Here is a 27,419-nt window from a genome sequence, read left to right on the forward strand (position 1 = left end):
ACGTCAGTTATAGATGGAGATAAATGGTCAGCTTCAGGGTTCGGTCCCTTTTCTTCACGGTAAAGAGCCGCTGGTACCTATTTGGGTGACCCTCAGAGACTCTCTTGACTCTGTTGCAGAAGGAGCCAACGGCTCGACGAACACACGCTCGCGCAGCAGCGAACAAGTCCACTGTCAAGCAACGGTTCTGTGAGCACGTTTTCGTGATAAAAGATATTCTCCATGGTTACCGGTAGCCTATATAAGGAGCCGTGCAGAAAAGAACGATTAAGTCGTAAGGGAGCCGTCTTCGATCCCGGGTCTGGTCAAGTGGGATTTGTGGTGGACAAAGTGGCGCTTGGGCAGGTTTCCTCTGCCAATCTGCATTCCACCAATTGCTCCACAATCACCCTCACCTAATATCTGGGGCTGGTACAATAGGCCAGAAGTGGCCGCAGTACAAGGGACTTAGTCCCACCCCACTAGCAATAAAAAAAGAGTGAGCCGTCATTCGGGATTGATTGATCCGTAAGAGAATTGGGAAGTTGGGTTCAGCTGTGGAGTGTTAATCGGCGGACAACGGAAGTTGAATACGTGACCGAATCATAAATCAGAACCAAGTCAGTCACAGTGGAAGACAAGACACTCGTAGTCCAGTAAGGAATGGAGCGAGTGTGTCATTGAGTCTTTGAGTGTGAGCTGTCATAATTGATTGTAATTATAAAGAAGTGCCAATAAATTCAATCATCGAATCCAGAACCCGTTATTATTAGTCACACAAACCCCTTATACGTGACGATACGAAGAATATCAGAAGCCCCACAGTGATCTAATGCCTAGAATTCTTTCAGACCTACTGAAGATGAATTTCAGGCGCTGAAGGGCGATTGCAGACAATTTTTATATCAATGTCCTATCTAGAATTATGCTTTTTGCATTATATGATACGCGATTTGACATTTTAACACAATTTCCCTCATCACATCAGTTTGTTCATTTTAGTGAATGCATATAATTCAAGAGAGACCATTGAAGTTCATATTTTTGCTCACACACACGTTAAATGTAAGTGGTTTCTGTACGATAACCACTCAATATGGTTTAATATGATCTCACTAGGTTGCCAATATACACCGATTTCACTTCATTTTTCACTCTGTTAGGTCCGCCTCTGTGGTCACTGCGTCATGGCGATGTATCGACCAATCGGTCTATGAACCCGAAGTGGCCTCGTGCTTCACCGACCATCAGACCAGTTGACATGACAGCAGGATAAATCTCTTCCTCGCTAAGCTCTGAGTTAGTCACCAAAACATTGAATAAAATAAGCTATAGTTGTAATACTCTTCTTTAAAAAAAACCTTCTGCCTCAACTCTCAAATTTGTTTTTTGTTTTAGTGACGTTTAGATCCGAATTGAATGTAAAAACAAGAAGTTCTAGGAAGAACTAGCTGCCTAATTTCCTTTCATTGCAAGTTACATATAAAAAGCGGGGTTTGCCTATGCAAACACAACAATAAAAAAGAGAACGTGTTTCCTGCTATTGCTTAGCAATGGCCGTCCCTTCTGTCTTTTGGTTGTTACATTTGAGTGTTATTTCTTTATTCCGCCCCAATATACTCGTATTAGGTAGATATTAAAAACAGACAGTATTGTTTCCGTCTGAGGTGCAGGAGGTGGTGGTCCGCTGCTCCGCTGAGTCAGAGCGCCTGCGCTGAACGGCCGATCCCTCGTCTCGTTGATGATGAGACGCCGTTGCCTAGCAGCGATAGGTGGGGGCAAACAGACATGAAAGCAATCGCATGTGCCTACTTTAGGAAGTTAGGTTAAAAAGGTAATGTTATCCATGTGCTTATTTATGTAAGCACTATGCCATTGTGATATATAGGGAATTGGAGATATAACTCCACGCTTTCTTAACCTTGGCCCTAGATGGACGTTAGTGGTCAATGTTATCTCTCTCTCACGTTACCCCTAATGAATGAGGTATGGTTTTTTTAGTTTTCCTGTTTTTTTAGTGACTTTGATGTAATGGACCAATCATTACCGAACAAACTGATGTAATGGTGCTCATTACGAATCTCAGAAGAGTGGCTTGCTATCATAAGACGTCTTCGTGGTTTTATTCAATATCCCCAGTCAAACTCCGGGACACAACCTCAAGGATACCATAGCCACTTCATTCCAAACCCCCTTCCATCGCATCAGACAACCTTCTAGATACTGGCGGTGCCGTGAACTAAACCTCAAATGTACTGTCGAAGTGCTTTGATGTTTAGTCAAAAGTCTGATCTGTTATACCGGTTAAAGCAATGAACTGCCATCACTGAAGTCGTGCATCTCAGGAGGTTATTATTTTGCACCTTTCGAATAGTAGGAGCGTGGGTTCGAAACTCGTTTAAGGCTTGGATGTATATCTACCTTATCCGTGTTTGTGTTACCCTGTTTAGATAGAGGCCTTAACCATATGCCGATCCCCCGTCCAAGGAGTCATACAAAAATCTGTAGGTAATATTCCGAAATCTGGAATTTTGGAGTCCGTGGACAGCTTGCATCTCTCATGCTACTTAAGAGGAATAAGGTAATTGAGTTTATCCGCTCTTCCTTCTTCATGTCTTTGCATCTGTCATAACTAACTCTACGGAGCTTAGCAGCCATTCGTTCAGCCACCCAAGAGTTTCGCAGTATTTTATGGAACCCACAGGGTCGCTACCATGTTCACAAGAGCCCTCCACTTGTCCTTATCCTTAGCCATATCTCGCATCTGCTGCTTATCCATTGTTTATTTCTATTCGCTGAATAACGAACAAACAAATTCCGTGGTTTTAGTCCGCAAGCGAACTTTACCAATCGAGCGACCGCCGCTTGTCGTCGAAGTTAGTGCCAACTTCAGCAGATAGAGAGTGTCGCGTGGTCAGCGCAACGAAACCCCAAGGCTGTTAATCTCGGTTACTTTGAAATACCTCCTCAGTTATCCTCACGAGGCTGAGTGGACCCCATTCCAGACCCACTACTTCTCAGAAGATCTTGTAGCGCAAGGAATCGAACCCAGACCTCTGGATCTGTAACCAGAAACTCTGACCACTAGACCACAGAGGTGGTCCTATTCGCTGAATACTATTTATCATACCATTTGTTCATAATTTTAAGGTTTATTTGAAAACAACTAAAAATCTTATATTTATTTACGTGACGATAATTTTTTTACTTCAAAATGCGCACTTTTAAATGTAAATATACCCCAGTTTTTCGAGAAATACCTGTGTATGGCACATCACGTTCTCACTGTCTCTCATTTTGATCGCCTCTTTTCAGTAAAGTAAACTTGTGGCCGCTTTCAAAAGCTTAGTTTTCTAGAGCGGATCCCGAATTGACACGCTTGTTGTTGTTGCAACTGCTAGACAGACAGACTGACAGACAGCTGAGTACTGAAAACTGGTAAATTTTCCAGTCTACCCACACAATTATGCCAGCCTTCAGTATCGTCACTGGAAGGGCATACAATTCGTTTTGAAATGCGAGCAGGTAGAACCACGTTATAAATAAAAGCAAACAAAGAACTTTACGTCTAACTGTATACATTACGCTGCCCTGAAAGGGACGATCATCAATTTATTATGACGTATCATAGGACTCTAAGGATACCTAATTTCAATTTATTTAATAAATGGTATTGGACAATAATCGCAATATTGATTTATCGGCGTCACATTCAGTTGTCTATAATTACCAACCCCCATCGAAGAAAAATGTTGTAGATGTGTTCCGGGCAAAACAAAGCACTGTTCAGTAGTCTTGCGGATTACTGTGTATGGTAAATAAAGCTACAGCTATCCCTGTAACAGGCCATGAAGGCCCATAGGGTTGTGAGACGTCGAGGTTCCCACATTTTCTCTAGACAATCGGCTCACAGATGGCGGTGAGGTTGTCAGCCTTTCGCGCCGGCCACTATTTTCCCCACAGGAAGATTCCTGGTACTCGTTTCTTTTAGTCTGAGTCGACCCCAGAACAACAATGCGGCTGGAAGGACTGAAAAATCCAATGACCACATCACTGTACGAACCCGCGACCTTCCGGCTTGTAGCATAGTGACTCAACCAACTACGCTACCGCGTGCCCACGGAGGAGCGTTTATTCTAACAATTACGAAAGGCATGATTGCAGAGGACTATCGATTTATATGAAACAAGTTAATGGGAACATACTGTCACGTGTTAGTGACTAGATACAGAGTTCGGACTCGTAATTGGATTTACTGGACTTATATGTTACGCAGCTGCAAATAACTATAATAGTCTCACTGTTTTACACACTCTGTAGATCACTAAAACTACAGCACACAGAAAGTCTTCCGTTTGTTATTCTGTTGTCATTAGTCGTTGCTAGGGAGCGGCTGCTAACTATGCAGCAAAGATGTGTGAAGGAGTGTATATATAGCTCCACCATTCTTAAACATGGCATTAGGTGGAGATCAGTGGCCAGCTTCACGCCCCAGCCAATTTATCCTCGGGGAAGCAGCTCTCGGTACCCATTGGATAGGAGGCTTGGTGGTCTCCAGAGCCGGCCTGGACTCTATGGAGAAGAGATAATTATCTTCCACTGTCTGGAAACGAACCCCGATCCCTTGGTCATCCAGCCCGTAGCCTAGGCGGTACCCCGACTCAGCTATCCCGGCTCACAATATATCTATGAAGGTTATCCAAATTCGAGGCATTTTTAAATACGTAAGATCTACTTAACGATTTTTTAAAACTATGAAAAATACTTCAGATATGGGGCCATGTAAGTCGGTAGGATTTTACAAACAATTCGGAGTATATACTGCCTCCATCTTCAGGATTGAAGAGTAAGCCAAGCAGCCAGATACAGGCTGCAAGCAGATGTCTCATATCGTCTGAACTTAGAGGTTATATTTTCCTCCGAAACATCGGTGAACTATCGGACTAGACACCGTCGGACATCGGAAGATGGTATTCTTCATAGTTACCATTATGAAAACCCATAAATTCAACGTGTTAAAACTAGTCTTGCAATCGCATCCATAGACCCTCAGGTTTCTCTATTTTTGGGGTGTAATACCTTTTCGGGACACAGGAATTTTCCGTCATTCTTGTATGTTCGAACTTTCTTATCTGATTTTCTCTTACACGCGAATTCATACAAATACCTCTCAGTTTCAGAGGATACAGATTAAGCCGCATATAACCACAGGACTGCATGGAATGTCGCAGAATACAGTATTTTGAAAGAAGAATCTGACGAGAAGTATATTAAATTTTTAACGCTGAACTACCTGCAGATTTGATTCACTAGAACAGACATTTCAGCTCCTCTTCTGCCTTCTACTCGTGTTGACAGACCACACAGAAATAGATGTCTCTCTCTTGAATCGATAAAAGGACCCTTCGGTTTATTGACTTTAACTGCCCTCTAACTAGTCAAGTCCTGGATCAGGGATGAAGCCCCGGTCCTAAGGACGGAAGGTGTGAAGATGTACTGCCTAGTAAGGGCAATCGCACATCTAAGAAAGCGAAGTTTGCTGTGGTTTGTTTTACCAAGCTTCTAGTGACCCAGCATACCGTGTCGAATAGTAAAGGTAAAAGGTAAGGTAAAGCCGCGGAGGACCATAGGGTTGTGAGACGTCGAGGCTCCCACAATTTCTAGACAATCGACTCACAGATGGCGGTGAGGTTGTCAGACTTATGCATCCGCCAACCTTCACCCCCAGGAAGATTTCTGATACTCATTTCTGTTAGAGGCCGAGTCGACTGCAGGGCCATAGTGCGGCTGGAAGGATTAGGTAAATTACCTCAACTGGAATCGAACTCGCGACCTTCAGGCTTGTAGCATAGTGCCTCAACCAACTACTGTACCGTGTGTCAGTGTCGAATGGTGGAATGAATAATGAATACCATCCCGGTATTTGCATGGAGGGAGTGAGGAAAACAACGAGAAACCTCATTGAGGATTTCGATATCCCAGCCGAGATTCAAACCGAGAACTTCTCGAATATAAGCCTAGATGATTAACGTTATACCATCATTCTGGATCGCAGTGGATGATAGATAAGTATGTAGCGATGGTGGAATCATTATCGACAGGGGAAAACCGAAGAAACTTTGAGAAAAATCTGCTCCAGTGCCGCTTTGTGCAACACGAATCCATTTTTAACGTAAGTAACAGCATTTGTGGGCTCTGCGGTTCAGCCGAAACCAAACTCCGTGTTTCACGCATCAATTTTTACACAAACTTTCTGTTCATTTATATCCTAAAAATAAGTGTACTGCTAATGATATTAAGGTATTGAGAATAAACTTTGGAATACCGACACAAAAGGGCACTGAGTATTATTTTTTCATAATTTTCTTAAAATAATTAAATTTTACACATTCGAGGTATACCGCCTTATCGTGGAGAGGTTTGGGCGACCCCAGTACGGGAGAGCTATGCACACGTGAGCTTAATCGCCTGGTAGGACCATTTTTATTATTATTATTATTATTATTTGGTTGAGGCTGTATCCACTTGGTACTGCGGCCACTACTGGCCTATTATGCCAACCCCAGATGATGGACGATGGTGATTGTGGAGCAACTGGTGGAATGAGAATTGGCAGGGGAACAGAAGTACTCGGAGAAGACCTCCGGCGCCACTTTGTCCACCATAAATGACATGACCAGACCCGGGCCGCCGCGGTGGGAAAGAGGCGATTAACCGCCTGATATATGAAAAGGCCTTAGGGCCACGCATATGTCAAAAGGTAGGGCCAGTAGCCCCTGGTTCTCCAGATTGGGAGCCCTGCGTGTGGCTAGGAACCCCACCCGAGGAAAATCTAGTGTTGACGAAACCTCGAGGGCCTATAGACGATGACCATGGAGGAGACCAATTCCAACGGAGGTGTTGTAACGCCAATGAAGAAGAAGGAGGAGAAGAAGGAGAAGACGGAGACGGAGAAGGAGGAGGAGACGGAGAATAAGGAGTAGAAGGAGAAGGAAAAGGAGAATGAGAAGGAAGAGGAGAAAAACGAGGAGAAGGAGACCGAGAAGGAGAATAAGGAGACGGACAATGTAATTTGAAGGTAAAATATGAAAGAAGAAACGCAACAGAAGTGCGTTTTTATAGCCCAGCGAATGGAATGAAGAAGAAAGAAGAAAGAAGAAACGCAACAGAAGTGCTTTTTTATAGCCAAGTGGATGGAATGAAGAAGAAAGAAGAAAGAAGAAACGCAACAGAAGTGCGTTTTTATAGCCCAGTGAATGGAATGAAGAAGAAAGAAGAAAGAAGAAAGAAGAAACGCAACAGAAGTGCGTTTTTATAGCCCAGTGAATGGAATGAAGAAGAAAGAAGAAAGAAGAAAGAAGAAACGCAACAGAAGTGCGTTTTTATAGCCCAGCGAATGGAATGGAATGACGGAGCGAAAGGAGCTAATTATTTCTCGATGTGAACTGAAATCGAAACAGTTGATGACCTACGATAGTGTGGTTCGTCTGGGTCTCCTCTGATGCGATGCCTAAGGCTCAGTTATATATAGTGACCTCCACTGTCAGTTGCACACAACGAGATGAAAGGGGTCACAGGTTCCTGAACCCAGGATTAGCTAAGAGGCTCACCTAAAATAGAAATTTAATACTTGATGTAAATTGTTCCTCCTTGGCCACTTGGGTTTTATCATCTTCATGCAGTAATCTGCAATTTAACTGTGAAGCAGCAAGTTACGTGGAGCAGATAAATTTGCTTAACTAATTTACAGATCCCACCGCCAGGAGCGCTACTGTCTGAAAGCCGAGACACAAATGTGCAAACAGAGGTATTTGAATTTTAGTCTACTCTGTGTCTAAGGTCTAAGGTATGGACAGACTTCGCTCTCCCGAAAGTTGAGATCGTGGATTCGAAACTCATTCAAGACACGGATGTCTGTATTGTGTTTATTCTGTGGTTTTGTGCAGGTAGAGGCCTTGCGACGGGCTGATCCCTCGTCCATGGAGTCCTACTGACTCTGTATAGAATCAAGAAACTGATAAAAAAGCACCCAAGGCCCAACAAAGAGGTGTAGAGTCATAATAATAATAAAACACCATCTCCAACAATTTATTCTATTGCTGCGCGTATATCCTTTCGTGTATCCGTGGTTATTCAGTCGTTACCTAGCAGCGGACGATTTTTCAGTTATCATGTGATAGTATTAAAAGCTATTAGCTATAACTTCTGGTTATTATCTTCGCCTTGAGACTTATCCTCACTCAAGCATTATCATGGTTTTCTTCAAAAATCTCCTAACATATGCATGGGCTGTAATTAAAAAAAGAATACAGCATCATCTCTTGATATTCACCTTCCTGCCTTTTCTCAATGGTGACCATAGCCTTCTGTAGTTGAGTTAATAAAAGCATAAACTTCTACATAATTTAAAACCCAAATTTATATGCATAAGATACTGGAATTTCAATGAAGGGAAATTCTGCATAGAATTACACTAGCGCTTTCCTTTTGTGAGGCTCTCCTTCTTGGTTTCTGCAAGCAAAACATTTGTGTTCATCACAAAGTGGCCCATAATATGGCAGAAGCAGCGAGAGTCTTGAGGCAGTCACGTATACAATTGGTGCTGTTAATTATTCATCTGTATTCCGTGACTCTTGGACCTCAAAGTTTACCTCCCTTTCTATCGGGTCACATTTCAATTTACCTCCACTCCCCACAATACCCTTCGCGTTCTCTTGAAGCGAATTTTTACTCACTTCCTTTCCTATGCATACAAAATCAACTCCTCAGACCTTCTTTATGAAACTTCTCCTTGTGATTCCCGTCATGGTTACCAACCTTCATGAAATGAAATACCCTAATGATCCGTCTAACAGGTAGGTAAGATGGTTCGATTGGAATCCTCTGACTCTGTCTTCGGGTTGTGGAAGGGGGTGGAGTGGAGATTGAACCCCTCACATCTCCAACCCTAGCTCTGGAAGCAACGAATTAATGAGCCAACGACCGTAAACCGTTAAATCAGATGTGACGTTCGGAACTTTAATCGCTCATAAGTTTTATTTTATAACAGAATTCATCCTTCAGTAGAAATATTTTTTCACGAAGAATGCACCATTATACGCCAAAAACGTAACTGTGTGTAACTTAGTGATTGTTTGCATCCTGAAATGCATTATTGTATAGTGTTATTATACAACCATCAACACAACAAATTCGTTATAAATAAACTATTAATACTGTATTAATATTCGTGTATTACGTGCATCTGCATGTTTATTTATTACGAATTTGTTGTGTCGATGGTTGTATAATAACACTTTAAAGAAACATCGCTGTAATTAAGTAAGCACTTCCAGTAATTATTTTTCTCTTTTAAATTTTAAGATTAATCACGATGATTGATGTCGGGGCCGTTCTCAAAGATAAAATTGACCAATAAGAAATCTGTCCATAAAGAGAACCAATTATATGAAGGCCAATATACAGCAAAGTGCCGAAACGTCGTCTGTATAAAAATACCTAAGACAATAGTAACTAACTTCATGAGTCACTGTATTTCTTGGGAAGCTAACAGTTGCTCAGCTACATAAGATAAATCAACATTAATGCAATATGAATATTCAATGTCATGTTCACAAGAGATAACCACTGGTTCCATCCCGGATCAGATGAATCCACGTCGTACCCAACCATACCATTTCTTCAACATCCATTTTAATATTTTCCTCCTATATATCCCGAGGTTTTCTCAAGTGGTCCCTTTCATTAAAACTTTCCCGTTAGTACTTCGTATATATTCCTTTCCCTCTCATCCGTGCTACATTCCCTGTCCATCTAATAATTCTAGATTTCATCTCTCTAATAATATTCGGCAAACATAAATTATGATGAAAATCTTATAGAAATGGGAAACATGCATTGGATTAATCTGGCTGAGGAAAGTAACCAGTGGCGGGCTCTTCTGAAACGGTAATGAACGGCTTCGGTAAAATGTTGACAGATTTTTGATTAGCAACTAGTAGCTTTTGAAGGACTCAGCTAAATGGATTTAGTTAGTTATAAATTCTGCTGTGTCTTACTGTAAATTTCGTTTCCTGCCACCAGTTATTTCTCATGTGAAATTTTCTCCTTAGAGCCCTATTCTCACTCTTTATGAGAGTGAACGTTTCACACCTCGGGACTGCACAATCGGTAGAGCGACGGGGTATGTGCTGGACAGCCGGAGTTCGTATCCCGGCGGCGCTAAGATTTCCCCTTCTTCACAACGTCTAGACCGGCCTTGGGGCCCACCGAGCCTCCTATTCAAAGGTTACGGGCGAATATTTCTCAGGGGTAAAGCGGACGAGGTGTGAAGCTAACCAGTCACCTCCATCTAATGCCGAGGTCAAGAACGGTGGAGCTATAACTTCACTCCACCACATGTCCTCATGGTATGCCGCACATGAATAATTTTATCTTTTACGCATATAGAACAACAGACAATATTGTCACGTGACGAATAATAATGGGTTCTGGATTACTTGATTGAATTTATTCACAATTATTTTTAATTACAATCAGTTATGGCAGTTTACAATGAATGACTGTCTAATACTTGCTCAGTTCTTTGCACTTCAACCGCTGTTCAACAACTGAATACAATGAAATGTTACACAACAACGACGTAATCACCGCGCTGCAGCGTACCATAGCATAAGTGCATAGCGACTTGTCGAACTCACTGTATTGTATTTAAGCATTCCGCTGCATTGATGTATAGCCGAAACGTGCAGTGATAGAGAAGTAAGACAAGATAATATATTGTATCTGAGAAGGAAATATATGTATACAAGGAAGTGCGCTGAAGTAAAGTTGAAAAGCAATGACAGTAAAGCATCTCCTTTCAGACTATTCTGAATAGGAAATATACCAAATAGATACTTGCATAATTCATAGAACTTTCCTACAGGTTTTGTTTAAACACATTCTAACTAGTCTAAACTCTTTCGTGTGTATATAGAGATCAGTAAGATTACTATACAATAGTTACCTCCTAACTCAGTCGAAAGCTTTCTTGAAGTCTGCAAACATCTATTATACTGTCCCAGTGTACCGTTCTCTAATAACTAATGAATTCAGAAAATCTAGACGGTGTGCACTGTTGAATATAAATTTTGTATAAGGAACAAAATTCATGGTTCGTAAACTTCCATTAAATGAGTCAATAAATAGACCACTAAAAAAACTAAACTCCGTGGCTTTTAGTCCGCAAGCGAACTATACCGACCGAGCGACCGCCGCTTGTCGGCGAAGTTAGTGTCAACTTTTACAGATAGAGTGCGTCGCGTGGTCAGTGCAACGGATTCCCACGGCCGTTAATCTCGGTTTTCTAGACCGGAGCCGCTACTTTTTTTATTCAAGTAGGTCCTCAAATATCCTCGCGAGGCTGAGTGGACCCCGTTCCAGGCCGACTAATTCTCAGAAAATCTGGTAGCGCCGAGAATTGAACCCGGGATCACTGGATCTGTAGCCAGGAACTCTGACCACTAGACAATAAAGAGACCAGAGCCCATAAAATTCTTCATTTACAAAAGAAGTGTCCTCACTTTCAGAAAGAGATCCTAAAAATACACAGTTTAATTTCCGTGATTTTATTCAGAGCACTTCGTTGTGAATAAGAGTACAACTTTGTGAGAACGTATGTTCTGATAGAAGTTTACTGATGTTTCGGAGGAGTGTACTACCTCCATCTTCAGTTCATAGTTCTAACCGCCCACAGTGGAAACCACAAAATAGCAAGTCATACGGAATATAAAACTCAAACAAACAGCCGTTCCTTTTAGAAGTGAAGCGATGTAGCGAGGACAAGTATTGCGAGGTCATGGAATAACCTTGAACGGCCAAAAGACATGTTCGCAACCGTAGTAAGAAGGCTGAGCAATGCAGCCGTGACAGCTAGTTCATTTCGATAGCTCTACCGACATGTACTGATAACAGAACTCTTTCCTTAACAGCTTTTTCTCTTATTCGACCTTTCTGAAAGAAAAATAAATAATTTACTAGAAATTGCTTGGCCGTGGTTGAAGTTCTGGAAGTGACAGGTTCTATTTTCCGACAGAAAACGGTATGATGCCGTATAGAAGGCTGTGAGAACCATGAGGTAACCCGTATCCGTAAGGCAGCGTACGAACCTATGATGACAGTGGGCTGTGGCTCACGTTTCTGTGAGATGGTTCGTACACATTAAGTACAGTAGCAAATTAAGTAATTAATTTAGTAGAGTTGGATTCAGTACAGTGGCTCTTGTACAATTACTAAATTGGTTTCCACGTTTAATCATTTGCATGGAAGGTATTAACGTATATGTTTCGATAAGGAGGCTTGCAACATGCAACATAAACCTGAATAATATGCTCTGATGAAAATACGTGGAAAAGATTGAGTAGGTGGATTAGTGAGTGGGTTGATGAGTTAGTGGGTGAGTGAACCTTGGCCGCGCCATAGCTCAAGCGGTTAGTCTCTGGCTTCCCACCGCGGTGGCCAGGGTACGATCCCGAGTCTGGTCAAGTGGGATTTGTGGTGGACAGAGTGGCGCTGGGGCGGGTTTTCTCCGAGTACTTCGGTTTCCCCTGCCAATCTTCATTCCACCAAATTCTCCATCATCATGATCACCCGGGGCAGTCTACAATAGGGAAATAAGTGGACGCCGTGCCGAGTATACACAATTGGACTCCACCTCCCACTAAGCGAATTTGAAAAAAAAAAAAATGGCTGAGTGAGTTTTCGGAATCGAGGTTGGCGTAAAGGTGATGCTACAGACTGTATCCTGTGAGTGCTCTGTTCGAATCCTAGTCGAGATACTTGCTACGCCGACTGGGTTTTATCTTGGGTTTCGTTAGTTCGTCCATAAATATGCCTAGATAATACCTCGGTTAGACAAAGATCGAAATCATTCAAGAACTTTTTCAATTTATCATTCATCAATCATGAATCATTCCGCCGTTCGATGCTATATAGTCTAGAGAGTGACAGAGTCGTAAAGTACCCAGCAAAAAACTGACATACTAATTTATAAAAATGTCCATTTTTACATGATTTATTGTGGGACCCTACTTACATCTGCAACTTCCATTTTAATACTCCTCAAATTCATATCGCAAATTATATTTAATTTTAATACAAATACAGTAAGGAACCGGGATAGCGTAGTCTGTAGAGCGACTGGCTATGAGCTGGACGACCGAGGATTCGGAGTTCGAATACTCGTCCAGACCGGCTCTGGGGTCCACCCAACCTCCTATCCAATGGACACCGGGGGCTCTTTACCTGGGGGTGAAGTGGCAGGAGCATGAAGCTGACCACCCACCTCCAACAATTGCCGAGGTCAATAAAATGTGGATCTATACATCCACTGCCCCATACGCCTTCATAGCATAGTGCTTAATTAGTTAAGCACAGGGACAACTTTATTTTTTTTTTACAAAATAAAATAAACTCTTTTTAATACGGTTAATTCGGATGTCGAATAAACCGGATCGAAAAACGAAAATTTCAGTTCACAGTTGAGTACATACACATGGGATTTAGGAGCAAGAGGATTTTCAGACCGTGTTGAGGGCAGCTGGAGAGACTCAAATTACGCAAGAAAATGTCCAAGACTAGTCTGAGACTAAGTATCTCGGCTTATTGTCTTCTTATAGTTTTTAAATAAATCCTCTACATTGATATTTTTATTTATTTTCATTAGCTTATTAAATTTTCCATCTATTTGTTTTCAAAGTTCTTTTGTCGTTTAGGGCCAACCTTTGCTTAATTAATCCGGACAACTTATGATATACTGTCAGCACGTTCTTCAGAAATTTTAATAGACTTCTGATTATATCGGAAGAGAAAGTACATTTCATAATCGCCGGCTTGAGGACCTCAGATCAAACAAGTCGGATTCTACGTGTTACATCCCACAGTAATTGCGGGGAAGACACTGGAAAAGAAACAGAGTCGGTCTGGGCGTTATGGAGAAGATAGAACACTTTCGTTCTGCCGCAAATCGAACCTCCATTCCTCGGCGTTCCATTCCGTAGCGTAGTTTCTATATCAACTGGGTTGCGTATGCCTACGCAAAACTAATATCTTAATGTATTAATATTAATTCCCTGTCTTCTGATTCTTTCAATCTTTGTTCACAATATATTTTGCAGTTCTCTCTTTATGTGGGCAATATTATGACGCTGCATCATATTGTGACGTCACGTGTATGAGTGACTATAGACGAGGTTTTGCTTGGTAATCGGATTTATTGAAATTTTATAGACCGCAACTACAAGTCACTGTTGCGCTACTGCTAATCCATGCTCAGCAGTTCACTACAGCACGTATTAAATCTTCTCAGTCTGCTGTATCTTCACAAGTCGTTATTTGGTAACAGCTTCCAATGCCGGAGATTCCTCAATTCCGTGTTCACGTTCTTACTGGTCGTCAACTGTTTCACAATTAAGTCACTCATAAACCAATTCACTTCACTCCACCGCATTAGCTCCACTACACAGAGTAACTAACTCAGCTCGGTCGGTCGAGTGATATAGCCCCGGAGCGTACCACACAAAAAAACCACCGCCTATAGCAGTACTTAACAATGGTGCGCGCGCAGATGTTGCACGGACCGTGTAGAGAACACCGCTTCCCAGTTTGTCCATTGAGTCATGTTATAAATCTGTTGCCTAGCAACGGGCGTTGTTTACAGAGTAATTTCTTAGCAACTGGTCTGCATGCTACAATATATTGTCACGTATTTTAGGGGTATGGCTACAAACGACGTATGGACTTGGTGAATGGATTTATTGACCACTTGTATACGCCATTGGGAACTACTCTTTACAGTTCACTGACACGCAGACTAGTGTCCTCAGTCTATGACAGTCTCCACTAGCCGTTTCCTGGCAATGGCTCCAACCAAGGGAGATACTTCAGCTATCCGCAATCGGGTCCTCTTGTCAGAGCCGCCAGTGCAGAACTCTTTGTCAGCTGACAACTCAGCTAACTGGGCCCCAGGCTGGCGGCCATTTCACACCACTCACCTAGTCTTCTCTGCAGAGGCTGACTTTCAACTGAATACTCTCACTCTCCAACCAGCTCCTTCACTTCACGTCACTTCACTCAACCGAACTGACAACTCCAACTCCGGAACTCGACTGACTTTACTTATAACATTTCGACACGAACCACATAGAAAGCACCGTTTCCGTTGTTGTAATCCAACAAATACCTCGACCGTTGCATACGTATGCTTTGCTGCGGGAACCGTTTAAAGAGCAGTTGCCTAGCGATAGCCCGAATATTTTTATTGACGTTTTTACCGGCCGTTGCTTAGAAACGGGTGTTCGCTTATCCGCCTATTGCCTAGCAACGGCTGTACTCGTCCGTTTCGAGGTCTCTGCCCAGCAACGGTTCTATAGACCACAATATTATATAGCGTCGAATGGTAAAATGATGAATGATGAGTTCAAAAGAATTTGGATGGAAGTGGTCGTGGCCTAATCCAGGTAATATCCAGTTATTTGACTGAAATGACTGAGGAAAATCGTTATAATCGGTGTCCTGGCCGAGATCAGAACCGAACACCCCATAAATACAAGTCTGGACTGTTACCGCTAAAGTATCCTGCTAAGTCTCTCCTTTTAAGTGACTGCCCCACTAAATAAAATTATATTTTCGGTTGTTCTTCGAATTCTGGCCCCATTTATGTTCTTCCGCGTGATGAGAAGTGCGCCTTGAACTTGGTCGAGGATAAATTTGAAATGGAAACGGGTAGGAGTGCGGGGGGCACTGCGAGTTTATTTGTGATTGAAAGCGGTGCGTGCAGTACATAGCTATTTGATTTTCTTGCACGACTGTCTGCTGTGGTTACTGGTTACTTGGCCTTGGTAATTGTATTTACTTGGAATAAACTTCGTGACGACTAGCGATGCATTTATAACATTTATGTAAATAACGCAAGGAGTTGTATAAGGTTGAGGGAATATTGAGTGAATTATATTTGTGTCACGTGACATTGAGTATGATATTTCCAGCTTGATTACATTTGATTAAACCATGTTTAAAGTACTTTCCTCTTTCTCTCCTTCCCTCTCCTTCTTTATCTGTATGTCTTTCTATTTGTGTTTGTTTGTTTCTATCTTTATTTCTTTGCTTCCATCTTAGTGTCGCTTACGCATTTTCCTCTTTCTTTCTATCTCGCATATTTTACTGGTTTCGCTCTCTATCTCATTCTCTCTTTGTCCGTCTTCTTTCCGTCCTTTCTTGGCCTTCCCTTTTATCTATTTTTATCTTTACGTATTTTGTATTTTTGCCATGTTTTTTATCCGTTTTACTTTATCGTTGTTTATTAACAATCAAGTTCCTTCCGTCAAATGTGACACTTTTTTAAGTTTTCCACCTCGTCAGCACCTGCCTTACATGTTTCGGCTCACCACGGAGCCATCATCAGAGGCATTTATAGTAGAAAAAGAAATCACCAACACACAAAACTTCACTTTGTCCAAGATAGCCACGTTCCAGTTAATTAAAATAATTACAAATAGTTAAAATTACCCAGAATGTCGGTTCACTAAAAGTTTTTCACACACCACAGTAGCTTCCTTATTTGATTCGTCGTTAATTCTGTAAAATTATGTTTCGTTATTTGAAGTAAGAATTCTTAAAATCCCTAGAATTCTTTCCCGCTTGGCCCAATCTTTTTGCTTCGGGATGTTGTTGACGTGTGTTGTCTGTAAATAAAAAGTTGTGGTTTTATTTAGATTGTATTATATAAGTTTTTATGTGTATATACTTTTAAGGTTCACTAACCTTACCTGTCGGTAGTTGATGTTGCTTGTCTGTGTGTTGTGATGCTTGTGTGCTTAAGGAGTGCTGTGTCGTGTGGTTTATGTATCCTGTGTTTGTGACGTCAGTGTGGGGGTGTACGAATCCTGTATTATGAGTTCGAAGAGGTTTTTTTGATTGTTGGTTTCTTTTATCTGTCTTTGTTCTTCTATTAATTTTTTGTGTTTGTTATGATAATATATTTGGAAATCTTCCTTTATATTCATTAGATTGCCCTTCTTAGCTGTTTCGAGGATTTCCATGATTGTGGTTATCGGCCCATATTGGTGTCTTGTGTTTAATATATGTTGGGCGAAGGCCGATTCGTCCTTATTTAATCTTATGTTGCGAATGTGCTCAGTGTATCGGGTTGACAGTTTTCTGCCCGTTTGGCCAATGTATACCTTTTGACAACTTTGGCAGGTCAGTTTGTAGATTCCGCTTTGCTCATATGGATCGATGTTTTTCCTTTCGTGTACTAGTTTGCCTAGTGTGTGGTTGGTTTTATAGGCTATCTTTATGTTTGTGTTCCTAAATAATTTAGTAATTTTCCTTATATAATTTCCCGTGTATGTGTATGTGATCCATTTTTGTTCTTTTTTCTCGTTAGTGTTTAGATTGTTTATTTTTTGTTTTAGTTTTTTGTGTATTCGTGTGATTTCATCTTTTCTGTATCCATTGTTTTGTGCAATTTCGATAATGGTGTTTAATTCTTTGTTTTTTGCTGTATCTTCGAGCTTTAGGGTAAGTAGTCTATGTATCCAGCTCCTGTATGCTGCTAATTTGTGTTCTTGGGGGTGACATGATGTGTTATTTATTGTTATGTCTGTTGATGTAGGTTTTCTGTAAATTTCCATGTGTATTCGTCCGTTATCATTAGTAAGTTTTAGGTCTAGGTAAGTTATTTGTTTATTTGTTTCCTCATTTAGTGTGAATTGTAAATTTTTGTTTTGTTCATTGAATTGTTTGAGTATGTGTTGTGGTGTTATTTTAGTTTGATTATAAATCATAATTATGTCATCTACGTATCTATTGTAGTAGACGATGTTTTTGTCTTCAAGTAGGTGTTTTATTTTACATTGTTCGAAGTGTTGTAGGAAGATTTCTGCCATTATGCCTGATAAAGGCGAACCCATGGCTATGCCTGATCTTGGCTTGTAGAATTTATCGTTATATTGGAAATAATTCTGGTCTAATATCGTTTTAAGTATAAGTATGATTTCATTTTTAGTGTTTCTTTCTGTGTGGTTTAGTATGAGTAGGTTTTTGGCTATGTTGAGTGTTTCATTTGTTGGAATGTTGACATATAGGTCTTTAATGTCCATTGTTATTATTTTGTGAGTTGTGTTTAGTTTTAGATTACTAATGTTTTCTGCGAAGTGTGCTGTATTGGTGATATTATATTCGTATTTTAGGTTTAATACATTTTTTAGTGTTTGGTGTATGTATTTTGCCAATTTATGTGTGGGGGCGTTGGTATTGTTTATTACCGGCCTGATTGGGGCCTCTTGTTTGTGAATTTTAATTTTTGCATTCATGTTGGGTGCTTTTGGGTTCATTTGTTGAACCTGTTTCTTTGTTGTGGAGTTTATTATTGTTTTGCATTGTTTTAGCGCGTTTTGAACGGCTTTTTGGAATTTTAGTGTGGGGTCTTTAAACTCGTTGTTTATTTGTTTTCCTTTCCTTCCTCTCTATCTTAGTTTCTATATTATTTCTTTCTCACTTTGTTTCTGTATTTCTATATTTCTTATTATATTTATTCGTGTCTTTTTCTATTTACTTACGTCTTTCCTCTATCTTTTCTTGTTTCCTTTCTCTTCATCTCATGCGTGGAAACGCTTTAAGTTTTAATTTTTTCAATACGAGTATATAATAACATTAATTCAGTCCAATGCTTTATTTATTTGCATGCTTACACAACAACCCAAAAAAAGTTAGTTATAAAATAAACACGAGCAAAAATGGAATCACACACACACAAAGACAAACCAAACCGTCGACTTGGACAATAATAAAAAATCAATAAGTTCAAACGCACCAGCCATCATGCGGCGAATAACATTGATGATGATAATAATAATAATAATAGTAATAATAATAATAATAATAATAATAATAATAATAGAGTTATAATTTATTTGCGTGAAAATGTAACAGCCCAAAGGCCAATTTCAGAGAGAAAAGGAGCAAATAAAATAAATAAGACATTTTCACATAAAATATAAATACAGAGCAATTTATATAATTTAATTCTTTATATATTTACGTGCTGAGGTGAACAGCCAGTGATCAATTACAGAGTCACCACGAATGCAAACAGAAAGAGCAATGAGACAACACAGGACAAAACGTTGAGAAAACAACAAAACAACAGAAAAAGAACAAAGACAAATGGCTCATTTAAGGCATTTTACACTCAGACATGAGTTACTTAAAATATATGTACATTTACAAACCAAACATGCAGCAGAAACATATCTAGCTGTAGGGCAGTGTGTGAAGGAGCAACTGAACGTGGTAAAGTAACGTGTGTTCAGAGTATAAATATAAATACCGACTGTTTCGAAGACAGAGAGACAGTTTTTAGTGTAAGTAAATATAATGTTATATTTTAGCGTCCTGTTGCACTGATTAAAGTCCATGATTTATTTCAACCGTCTTCCAGTGCATACACTCATCTATCTCACTCCTCTCTCTCGCACTACATGTTTCGGCACAAAAGTGCCATCTTNGTAAATATATTTATTTTAAAAGAGCATCTAAGTGATGATGCCTGATATGCAGTGTCTACAGATTTAATTTCTCCAGTATACTTGTAATATTATATAACGATGTTCCACGCCCTGAACACGAAATTGTTGTGGAAAAGGGCTGCAAATTTTCTTTGTATGGGCTCAAGTTTATTTTCTTTTTTCCCCCTCACTCACTCACTCACTCACTCTCACTCTCTCTCTCTCTCTCCTCTTGCTCCCACTTTGGAGCACACGGCTGATTTCTCAGTTTCATGATCATTTTACAGACAGTAGGACCCCTTGGACGAGTGTTCAGCTCGTCGCAAGGCCTCTACCTAAACACAGGATAAACTCATACACATACCAAACATCCATGCTTTGAGTGGGATTGGAACCCACGAGCTACCGTGACCGGGGCTCAAGTTTATTGGAGTCAGCAATTGTAACAGAGTTCCAGGCAACAGAAGCATACTCCGGTTTAGATCTAACCAAGGCAAATATAGCACCAATAGACTCTGGTAGAGAAGGAAAATATAGCAATGAAAATGAAGTTTACAATATATATATGTACACCCAGAACCTCAATACAAACTGTTCGCAATATGAAAGAGTTTCCAAGTCTGTATTGATAGTTTAAAATGTTTTGTTTCCCTGGTAAAGGAAATAACTCTAATTTTACTAAAGTTGGGAGTCATAAAATTTTCCGAACAACGTTCGTGTACACAATGTAAATCTTACAGTATCAGTAAACAATCACTAAATGAATTAATAAGAATAGTAGTAGTAGTAGTAGTAGTAGTAGTAGTAATAATAATAATAATAATAATAATAATAATATCTCAATTAAATTCTTTATTTATTTGCGTGCTGAACTCAACAGCCAGGGGCAAATTACAGAGTCAGAATGAATACAAACAGAAAGAGTAGTGAGACAACACAGGACAAAATACACACACAAAAAATCAAAATTGATCAATTATGGTTATTTACATTTAAGAATTAGTTAAGCATGTAAGGGTGACTTATAGACAGGTTATGGATTTCATGATTGGCTTTATTGCACCTTATAATTTCACACAAGGCGCGTAGTTGGTTGAAGTACTACGCCAAAAGCCGGAAGATCGAAGGTTCGAATCCAGATGAGGTGGATTTTTTTTTCCCAATTTACCTAATCCTTCCAGCCGCACTATGGCCCTGGGGTCGACTCAGCCTCTAACAAAAATGAGTACCAAGAATATTCCTGGGGGGTAAAGGGCGGCCGGCACGTAAGGCTGACAACCTTACCGCCATCTGTGAGCCGATTTTCTAGAGAAAATATGGGAGCCTCGATGTCACTCAAACCCTATGGACCTTCAAGTCCTGTTACAGTGATAGCTATATCATTTTATAATTCACACAGTTCACCGTTGCACACGCATTACGATTCTCAGACCTCACTAGTCGTATCCTGGCAACGGATTTATCACAGTCACTGTAACTTAAAATCGCGTATGAAGTCTTTCTACTGCCTAATTCATTTCTTGTCATTTCTTATCGATCACTTTCGACTGTCATCTCGAGAATTCGACCCAATTCTCTTCCAACTACTCTTCTATACTCGTCAAGCCACCTCCCTTGTCTCTTCACTGAAAAGCCCGACTTCTCTGGTTAAGGATGCGTGTTTACTGTTCCGTTACGTAGCAAGGGGATGTTCTGTTGTCGCATGAGCGTGTTGCGAGAATGTATTTACCGAGCCGTTGCATAGCAATGGGTATACACCTCACAATATAATAGCAGTGGTGACCACAGACCAAGTTCTCGTCCGTTCGTAACTTGTGCCAGTTTGCTGTTGCAGAGTACCTGGAGATGCAGCATCTGTCGCCGGAAGATGCAGAGCAGAGCCCAGCCGGTTATCCAGCAGGACTCTACAGACAGTCTTCTGGATGTCCCGATGTTGGAAGCGTTACAGAGGAGGCACTCTGACGTCAAGATCAACCCCGCTTCTGCAGGTATGAGGCGATCTGCCATTACATGGCAGTGGACACAAGCTTAAGCACATGGTCCCTTCCATGATTTTGTGTGACGTGTGTGAATGTATGTATAACTTTATCTTTAATACTAGTTTATTCAGCGACGTTTTATCAATTGCATACGCTAGGTATGGTTTATAGAATCACTGTCTGGCTATGAACAAATAATTTAATTTGCAAGGGCAATCTTGAAGATAAAACTGCTCAGTGAGGAGCTTCATAACTTCTACTCTTCGCCAAGTATAGTTACAATGATAAAGTCGAGGAGGATGAGATGAACAGGGCATGTAGCAAGAACAAAGGAGAAGAAAAATGAATGTAGGATATTTGTGGAAAAGTCAGAAGGAAAGAGACCACTAGGAAGACCAAGGAGTAGGTGGGTGGATGATATTAAAATGGATCTAAGGTAGGATGAGGTGGTATGGACTGCATCAATCTGGCTCAGGACAGAGACAAATGGAGGGTTCTTGTGAGCACGGTAATGAACTTTCGAGTGCCATAAAATGTTGGGAGATCCTTGAGTAGCTGCACGACGGGCTGCTTCTCCAGGACTCAGCTCCATGAAGTTAGTCTTGAAGAAGTAACTGCTTGTCGTGCTCGTAGACTGCTGATGTGCTACGTTGTCGGTTTTATTAATATTTAAGTAAAGAAGCGACAACGTAGCATACCAACAGTCTACAAACACGGCAAGAAGTTGCACCTTCAAGACCGCCCTTGCAAATAAAATTCATTCATTGCAAAAGGACGCTGAAATATAATATTATGAACATAGAAGCCTATAACATTATAATATATACATTTTACGCGACAGTGGGCAGCTGCAGTGTATAGTATATCTATTTTGTGATGGATGGGCAGATTATAATGAAACTCTGGACTCATTTCGACTGCGCATCTGTTTTCTCTGTCACCTAATATCAGCGCCTGAGCCATTATGATTTTATTCTGTGGTCTAGTGGTCAGAGTTTCTGGCTACAGATCCAAACGTCCCGTGTTCGATTCCCGGCGCTACAAGATTGTCTGAGAATTAGTGGGTCTGGAACGGAGTCCACTAAGCCTCGTGAGGATAATTAGGAACTATTTCAAGGAAATAGCGGCTCCGGTCTAGATAGCCGAGATTAACGGCCGTGGGGATCCGTTGCGCTGACCACGCGACACCCTTTATCCGCTGAAGTTGGCATTAACTTCGCTGACAAGCTTCGGTCGCTCGATCAATATAGTTCGCTTGCGGACTACATGCCACGGAGTTTGTATGGGAAAGAAAACTGAAGAGTCAGTTCCTGTTTTGAGCCATATTTACATAAAACAAATTCAATTTTATCTACGGCTCCAAATGGATTTCTTTCATAAACTGGGCCGATCACGATGGCCGTGTAGCCTAAGGAATGAACTTTCTTAATCCGCTCAAAGATTGATTTCGTGTGTTCGAATCCCACTTGAGGCATGAATGTCAGTGTGCGTTTGTTCTGTCTTGTGTATGCCTTGATACGGGCTGATCCCCCGTCCAAGGAGTCCCACCTACTGTGTAAAAGATGAGGAAACTGAAAAAGTGGCCAAAGTCCAACAAAATGTTGTAGAGCCATAGATGGATTGAAGGAAGGACAGACAGATTTTTTTTCTTGTCACTACAGCCCCAGTGGGCCTAGGCCTACCTCCTTGAACTTCACTTCGGTTTTTCTAGATCTTACACATTCGGTAGGACTCCTTGGGCGGCTGATCAGCTCGTCGCAAGGCCTCTACCTGTACACAAACTAAACATCCATGCCCTGAGTGGGAGGACAGACAGATGTATATCATAAAATGTTTATCGGATTCTATAAACAAGCTGCAAATAAGCTTAATGATTCTCAAAGAAAACCATTCAGAATTCTGTGTACATTACATTATGGAGTACAGCATTTCCCATCTTGTTGTCAAAGTATGAAATTTGTATGATGCTGTACTTTGCCTCTCTGCGTTACATTTTTTGAAGCTAATCACTTGCTCCTACTGAGAGGGTCTGTTAATTATTAACACTTTCCGGCTACGTCATCAGCCACTGGTAAGGCCATACTAGTATGCGGTTCATTCGGCCCCCTCCCCTCCCCCCCCACACACACACATTTGTCAACTACTAGGGGAGCAGCGGGAACTGTCTCTTATGACGGACTGAAGCCTGTGGTTAGCCCCAGTTCCCGTTGTTGGAACTGGATCCCTGCAGTCCCTTCATCGGTATCCAATTAGCGAGCTGTGTGATTGTCAGTCGGTTTGTTCTCCGATTCGAATACATATTAGAGACACAAATGTATTGGTTTCCGCAAAATCGGCATGAACGTAATGACAAAAAGTTATCATAGCTGTCGGGCGAACTTATGAAGTGGGAGTGAAACTAGTAACACTGAACGTAGTGTCAGAAGTTTTATTTGTCGGCCTTCCAAAATTATGTACCTGGTTTTAATATATTTTTAATTTACTTACTTACTCATGGAGCTGAGCCCTTCTTGAGGAGCCGCCAATTCTGCAGCTACTCAAGAATTTCCCAGCATTTTATGGATACCGAAGGTTCATTACCGTGTTTACAAGAGCCCTCCATTGGTCCCTATCCTGAGCCAGATCTATCCAATCCGTACCATCCCATCCTATCTCTCTAAGATCCATTTTAATATTGCCCACCCACCTACGCCTTGGTCTTCCCTGTGGTCTCTTTCCTTCTGGCTTTCCCACCAGTATTCTATACGCATTCCTCGTCTCACCTATTCATGCTACGTGTACATGCCCTGCCCACCTCATCCTCCTTGACTTGATCATTCTAATTATACTTGGAGAAGAGTACAAGTTATGAAGCTCCTCATTATGCAGTTTTCTCTACCTCCTGTCACTTCATCCATCTTCCGTCCAAATATTCCACTCAACACCCTGTTATCAAACACCCTCAATCTATGTTCCTCTCTTAATGTCAGAGACCAAGTTTCACACCCATACAGAACCACAGGCAAAATTATAGTTTTGTATATTCTAATTTTTATGTTTTTGGACAACAGACGAGAAGACAAAAGGTTCTGGACTGAATGGTAGCAAGCATTACGCGAGTTCAATCGCCTCTTAATTTCCTCCTGAATCAGGTTTCGATCTGTTATCGTTGTTCCCAAATATCTGAATTTTCAAAACATCTGTTTCCTATCTTTATGTCATGATTTTGCCCTGCATTTTGGTGACGAGACAGTAACATATACTTACGAGTAGTTTTCTCTGTTTACTTCTAGACCAACCTCTTTACTTACGTCAATTAAAGTTTGTGTGTTTTTCTTTATGGTATCTACATTATCACCCAGTAGATTCACATCATCGGCGTAGACCAACAGCTGATGTGTCCCGTTTAATTTCAGTCCCACCTGGTTTCCCTGGACCTTCATAATGGCATATTGTAAGGCAAAGTTGAAAAGGAGTGGCGATAAAGCATCTCCTTGTTTTAGACCATTCTGGATAGGAAATTTATCAGACAAATATTTACCTACACGGACTTACTATACGTTTCGTTTAAACACATTTTAATCAACCTAACTAGTTCCATTGGTATCTCAAACTCTATTAGAATATTGTACAATACTTCCCTCCTAACTCAATCATGGGCTTTGTTGAAGTCTACGAATAGCTGATGTACTGTCTCATCGTACTACCATTTTTTTCTCCAATATCTGACGAATGCAAACGATCTGATCTGTAGTTGATCTGTTACGTCAAATCCCACACTGATGATCCTCAATAATTTCATCTATATATGGACTTAACCTTGAAAGAAGAATATTGGATAAAATTTTGTATGAAGCTGATAGCAGATATTCCCCGATGATTACTACAGTCAGTTTTATCACCCTTCTTTTGAACGGGTACAATAATAGTCCCCTTCCACTGATCAGACAATTTTTCCTTATGCCAAATAGAAGTAATTAGATTGTGGATCTTAGAATGTAATATTTCGCCTCCTGCTTTAATAAGTTCTGCGGAAATTTGATCACTACCTGGCGATTTATACCGTTTCAATTTTGCAATAGCACTTTCAACCTCAAAAGGGCTAGGATCAGGTATTAACGGCTCAGCTGTATGGATTTCTGTCTGCCTAACAGTACTGACCCTATGTACATTCAATAACTGAGAGAAGTAGTTCCTCCACCTATTCAAAATATTGTGGGAATCTGCAAGCAGATCACCATTCTCACCCTTCACTAAGTTACTGCTAGGCTGGTAACCCCTCTTAAAGTCATTTATTCCTCTATACAAGTCTCTAATGTTCTTGTTCTTACAGTTCATTGCAAGCTCATCAATTTTGTCTTTCAGATATTCCCTCTTTTTGTTCCTGAAATGCCTGCTGGTTTCACATCTTATATTGTTCAGATTATCCCCATTTAACTCGCTTGGATCCTGTAACCATTGCAGTTTGGCCTGCTTTCTTCGTTCTAATAATTTTGAGCATCATTCATCGAACCTTGGCTTATCCTTCTTCGGTTCATAATAACCTAGACTCTCTTTGGCAGACATTTTTATATCCTCCCCTATAGTTTCCCAAGCTTTATTAACATCCACCTCAGTTTCCAAGTTTTCCAAAGCCGCGAACCTATTTGAGATTTCAACACAATACTGCTCTTTACCCTCTACCTCATTCAATTTCTTGAGATTGAACCTCTCCATGTAAACTCTGTGTATTGTTTGTTTGCCCACTGCCAGCCTTTCCCTTACCTTTGCCACCACCAGGTAGTGGTCAGTATCACAGTCTGCTGCCCTGAATGATCGGACATCAAGTATACTTGAGTGCCGTCTCCTATCTATCAAAATATGTTCTATTTGATTGTGCATCTTCCCATCAGGAGATGTCCAAGTAAATTTATGGATGTTACGATGTGGGAACATTGTACTTTTGACAGTGAGATTTTTTGATGTGGCAAAGTTTACTACTCTAACTCCATTATCATTACTAATTTCATGCAAACTCTCATTCCCAATCGTTGGTTTGAAAATGTCTTCCCTCCCTACTTTGGCATTGAAATCTCCTAACAAAATTTTCATAGGGTACTTCGGGAATTTATCAAATACATGTTCTAGTTCTTCATAGAATCCATCCTTTATGTCATCAATTTTATCTTCTGTTGGGGCGTGAACATTCATAACAATGATATCACACCCGCGACCTTTTAGTATTATATATGATATTCTATCACTAACGAACTCTACGCTCTTAACTGCTGATATGATTCTCTTATGTACGAAAAAACCTGTACCTAATTCATGATTTTCATTCCCCTTTCCATAGAAGAATATATTTTCGCCTGCTGGTGCGATGCCACCTCCATCTCATCTGACCTCCTATACTCCCGCTAAATCTAACATATTTTAAGATTTCTTCTGCCACTGCCCTGAGCGAACCTGTCCTATACAAACTTCGTACATTCCAAGTGCCAAATCTCATATCCATTTTCATTAGCTTAGGTCGTTTATCCAAGGAATCCGTCCAGGTCCGAGGCTTTGTGTTCATTTTCGTAACATGATTTTTTAGGGTGAGGAGTTGTTAGCCCCATGCCCAACCCCCAAGCTGGAGGGCAACCCCTTGTCGGCTGTCCGCGACTGCTTATTCAATATATTCGCAGCTTCCCTCCAAAACTGGAGGGCGTCTCCTCCATCCGCAACCTGAGGACGCGCCATGCCGTCGTAACAGGATATATTGTTAATATAATTGTAAATAATAATATGGCGACCACGCGAACTATTTGTCTCTTTGCGGTTTGTTTGACGAGTTCTCAACAACTCAGGGTGGCTCATAATGAATAATGAATTTGAAAAATATGGAAGGAAACGGTTGTGGTCGAATTTGAAGTTCTGTCCCTGCCTTTTCCTTTATGGACTGAGGAAAACC

At 40.7% G+C, this 27,419-nt stretch overlaps 1 protein-coding gene and 1 long non-coding RNA gene across 3 annotated transcripts in view; one reads left to right on the forward strand and one right to left on the reverse strand.

Moving 5' to 3' along the window:
* The window catches only part of LOC111867606 (regulating synaptic membrane exocytosis protein 1), a 395,538-nt gene that overhangs the window by 223,632 nt on the left and 144,487 nt on the right, over positions 1 to 27,419 (forward strand). For both annotated transcript variants that reach the window (XM_033752742.1, XM_033752743.1), the window contains exon 6: positions 21,361 to 21,514. In XM_033752742.1, coding sequence (XP_033608633.1) covers positions 21,361 to 21,514 — 154 coding nt within the window. The remainder of the gene's footprint in view (positions 1 to 21,360; positions 21,515 to 27,419) is intronic.
* Positions 1 to 27,419, reverse strand: part of LOC117282566 — a 189,889-nt gene that overhangs the window by 12,601 nt on the left and 149,869 nt on the right. The gene's annotated exons all lie outside the window — the stretch shown is intronic.

This window comes from Cryptotermes secundus, unplaced genomic scaffold (assembly GCF_002891405.2).
Source record: "Cryptotermes secundus unplaced genomic scaffold, Csec_1.0 scaffold548, whole genome shotgun sequence".
NCBI lineage: Eukaryota > Metazoa > Arthropoda > Insecta > Blattodea > Kalotermitidae > Cryptotermes > Cryptotermes secundus.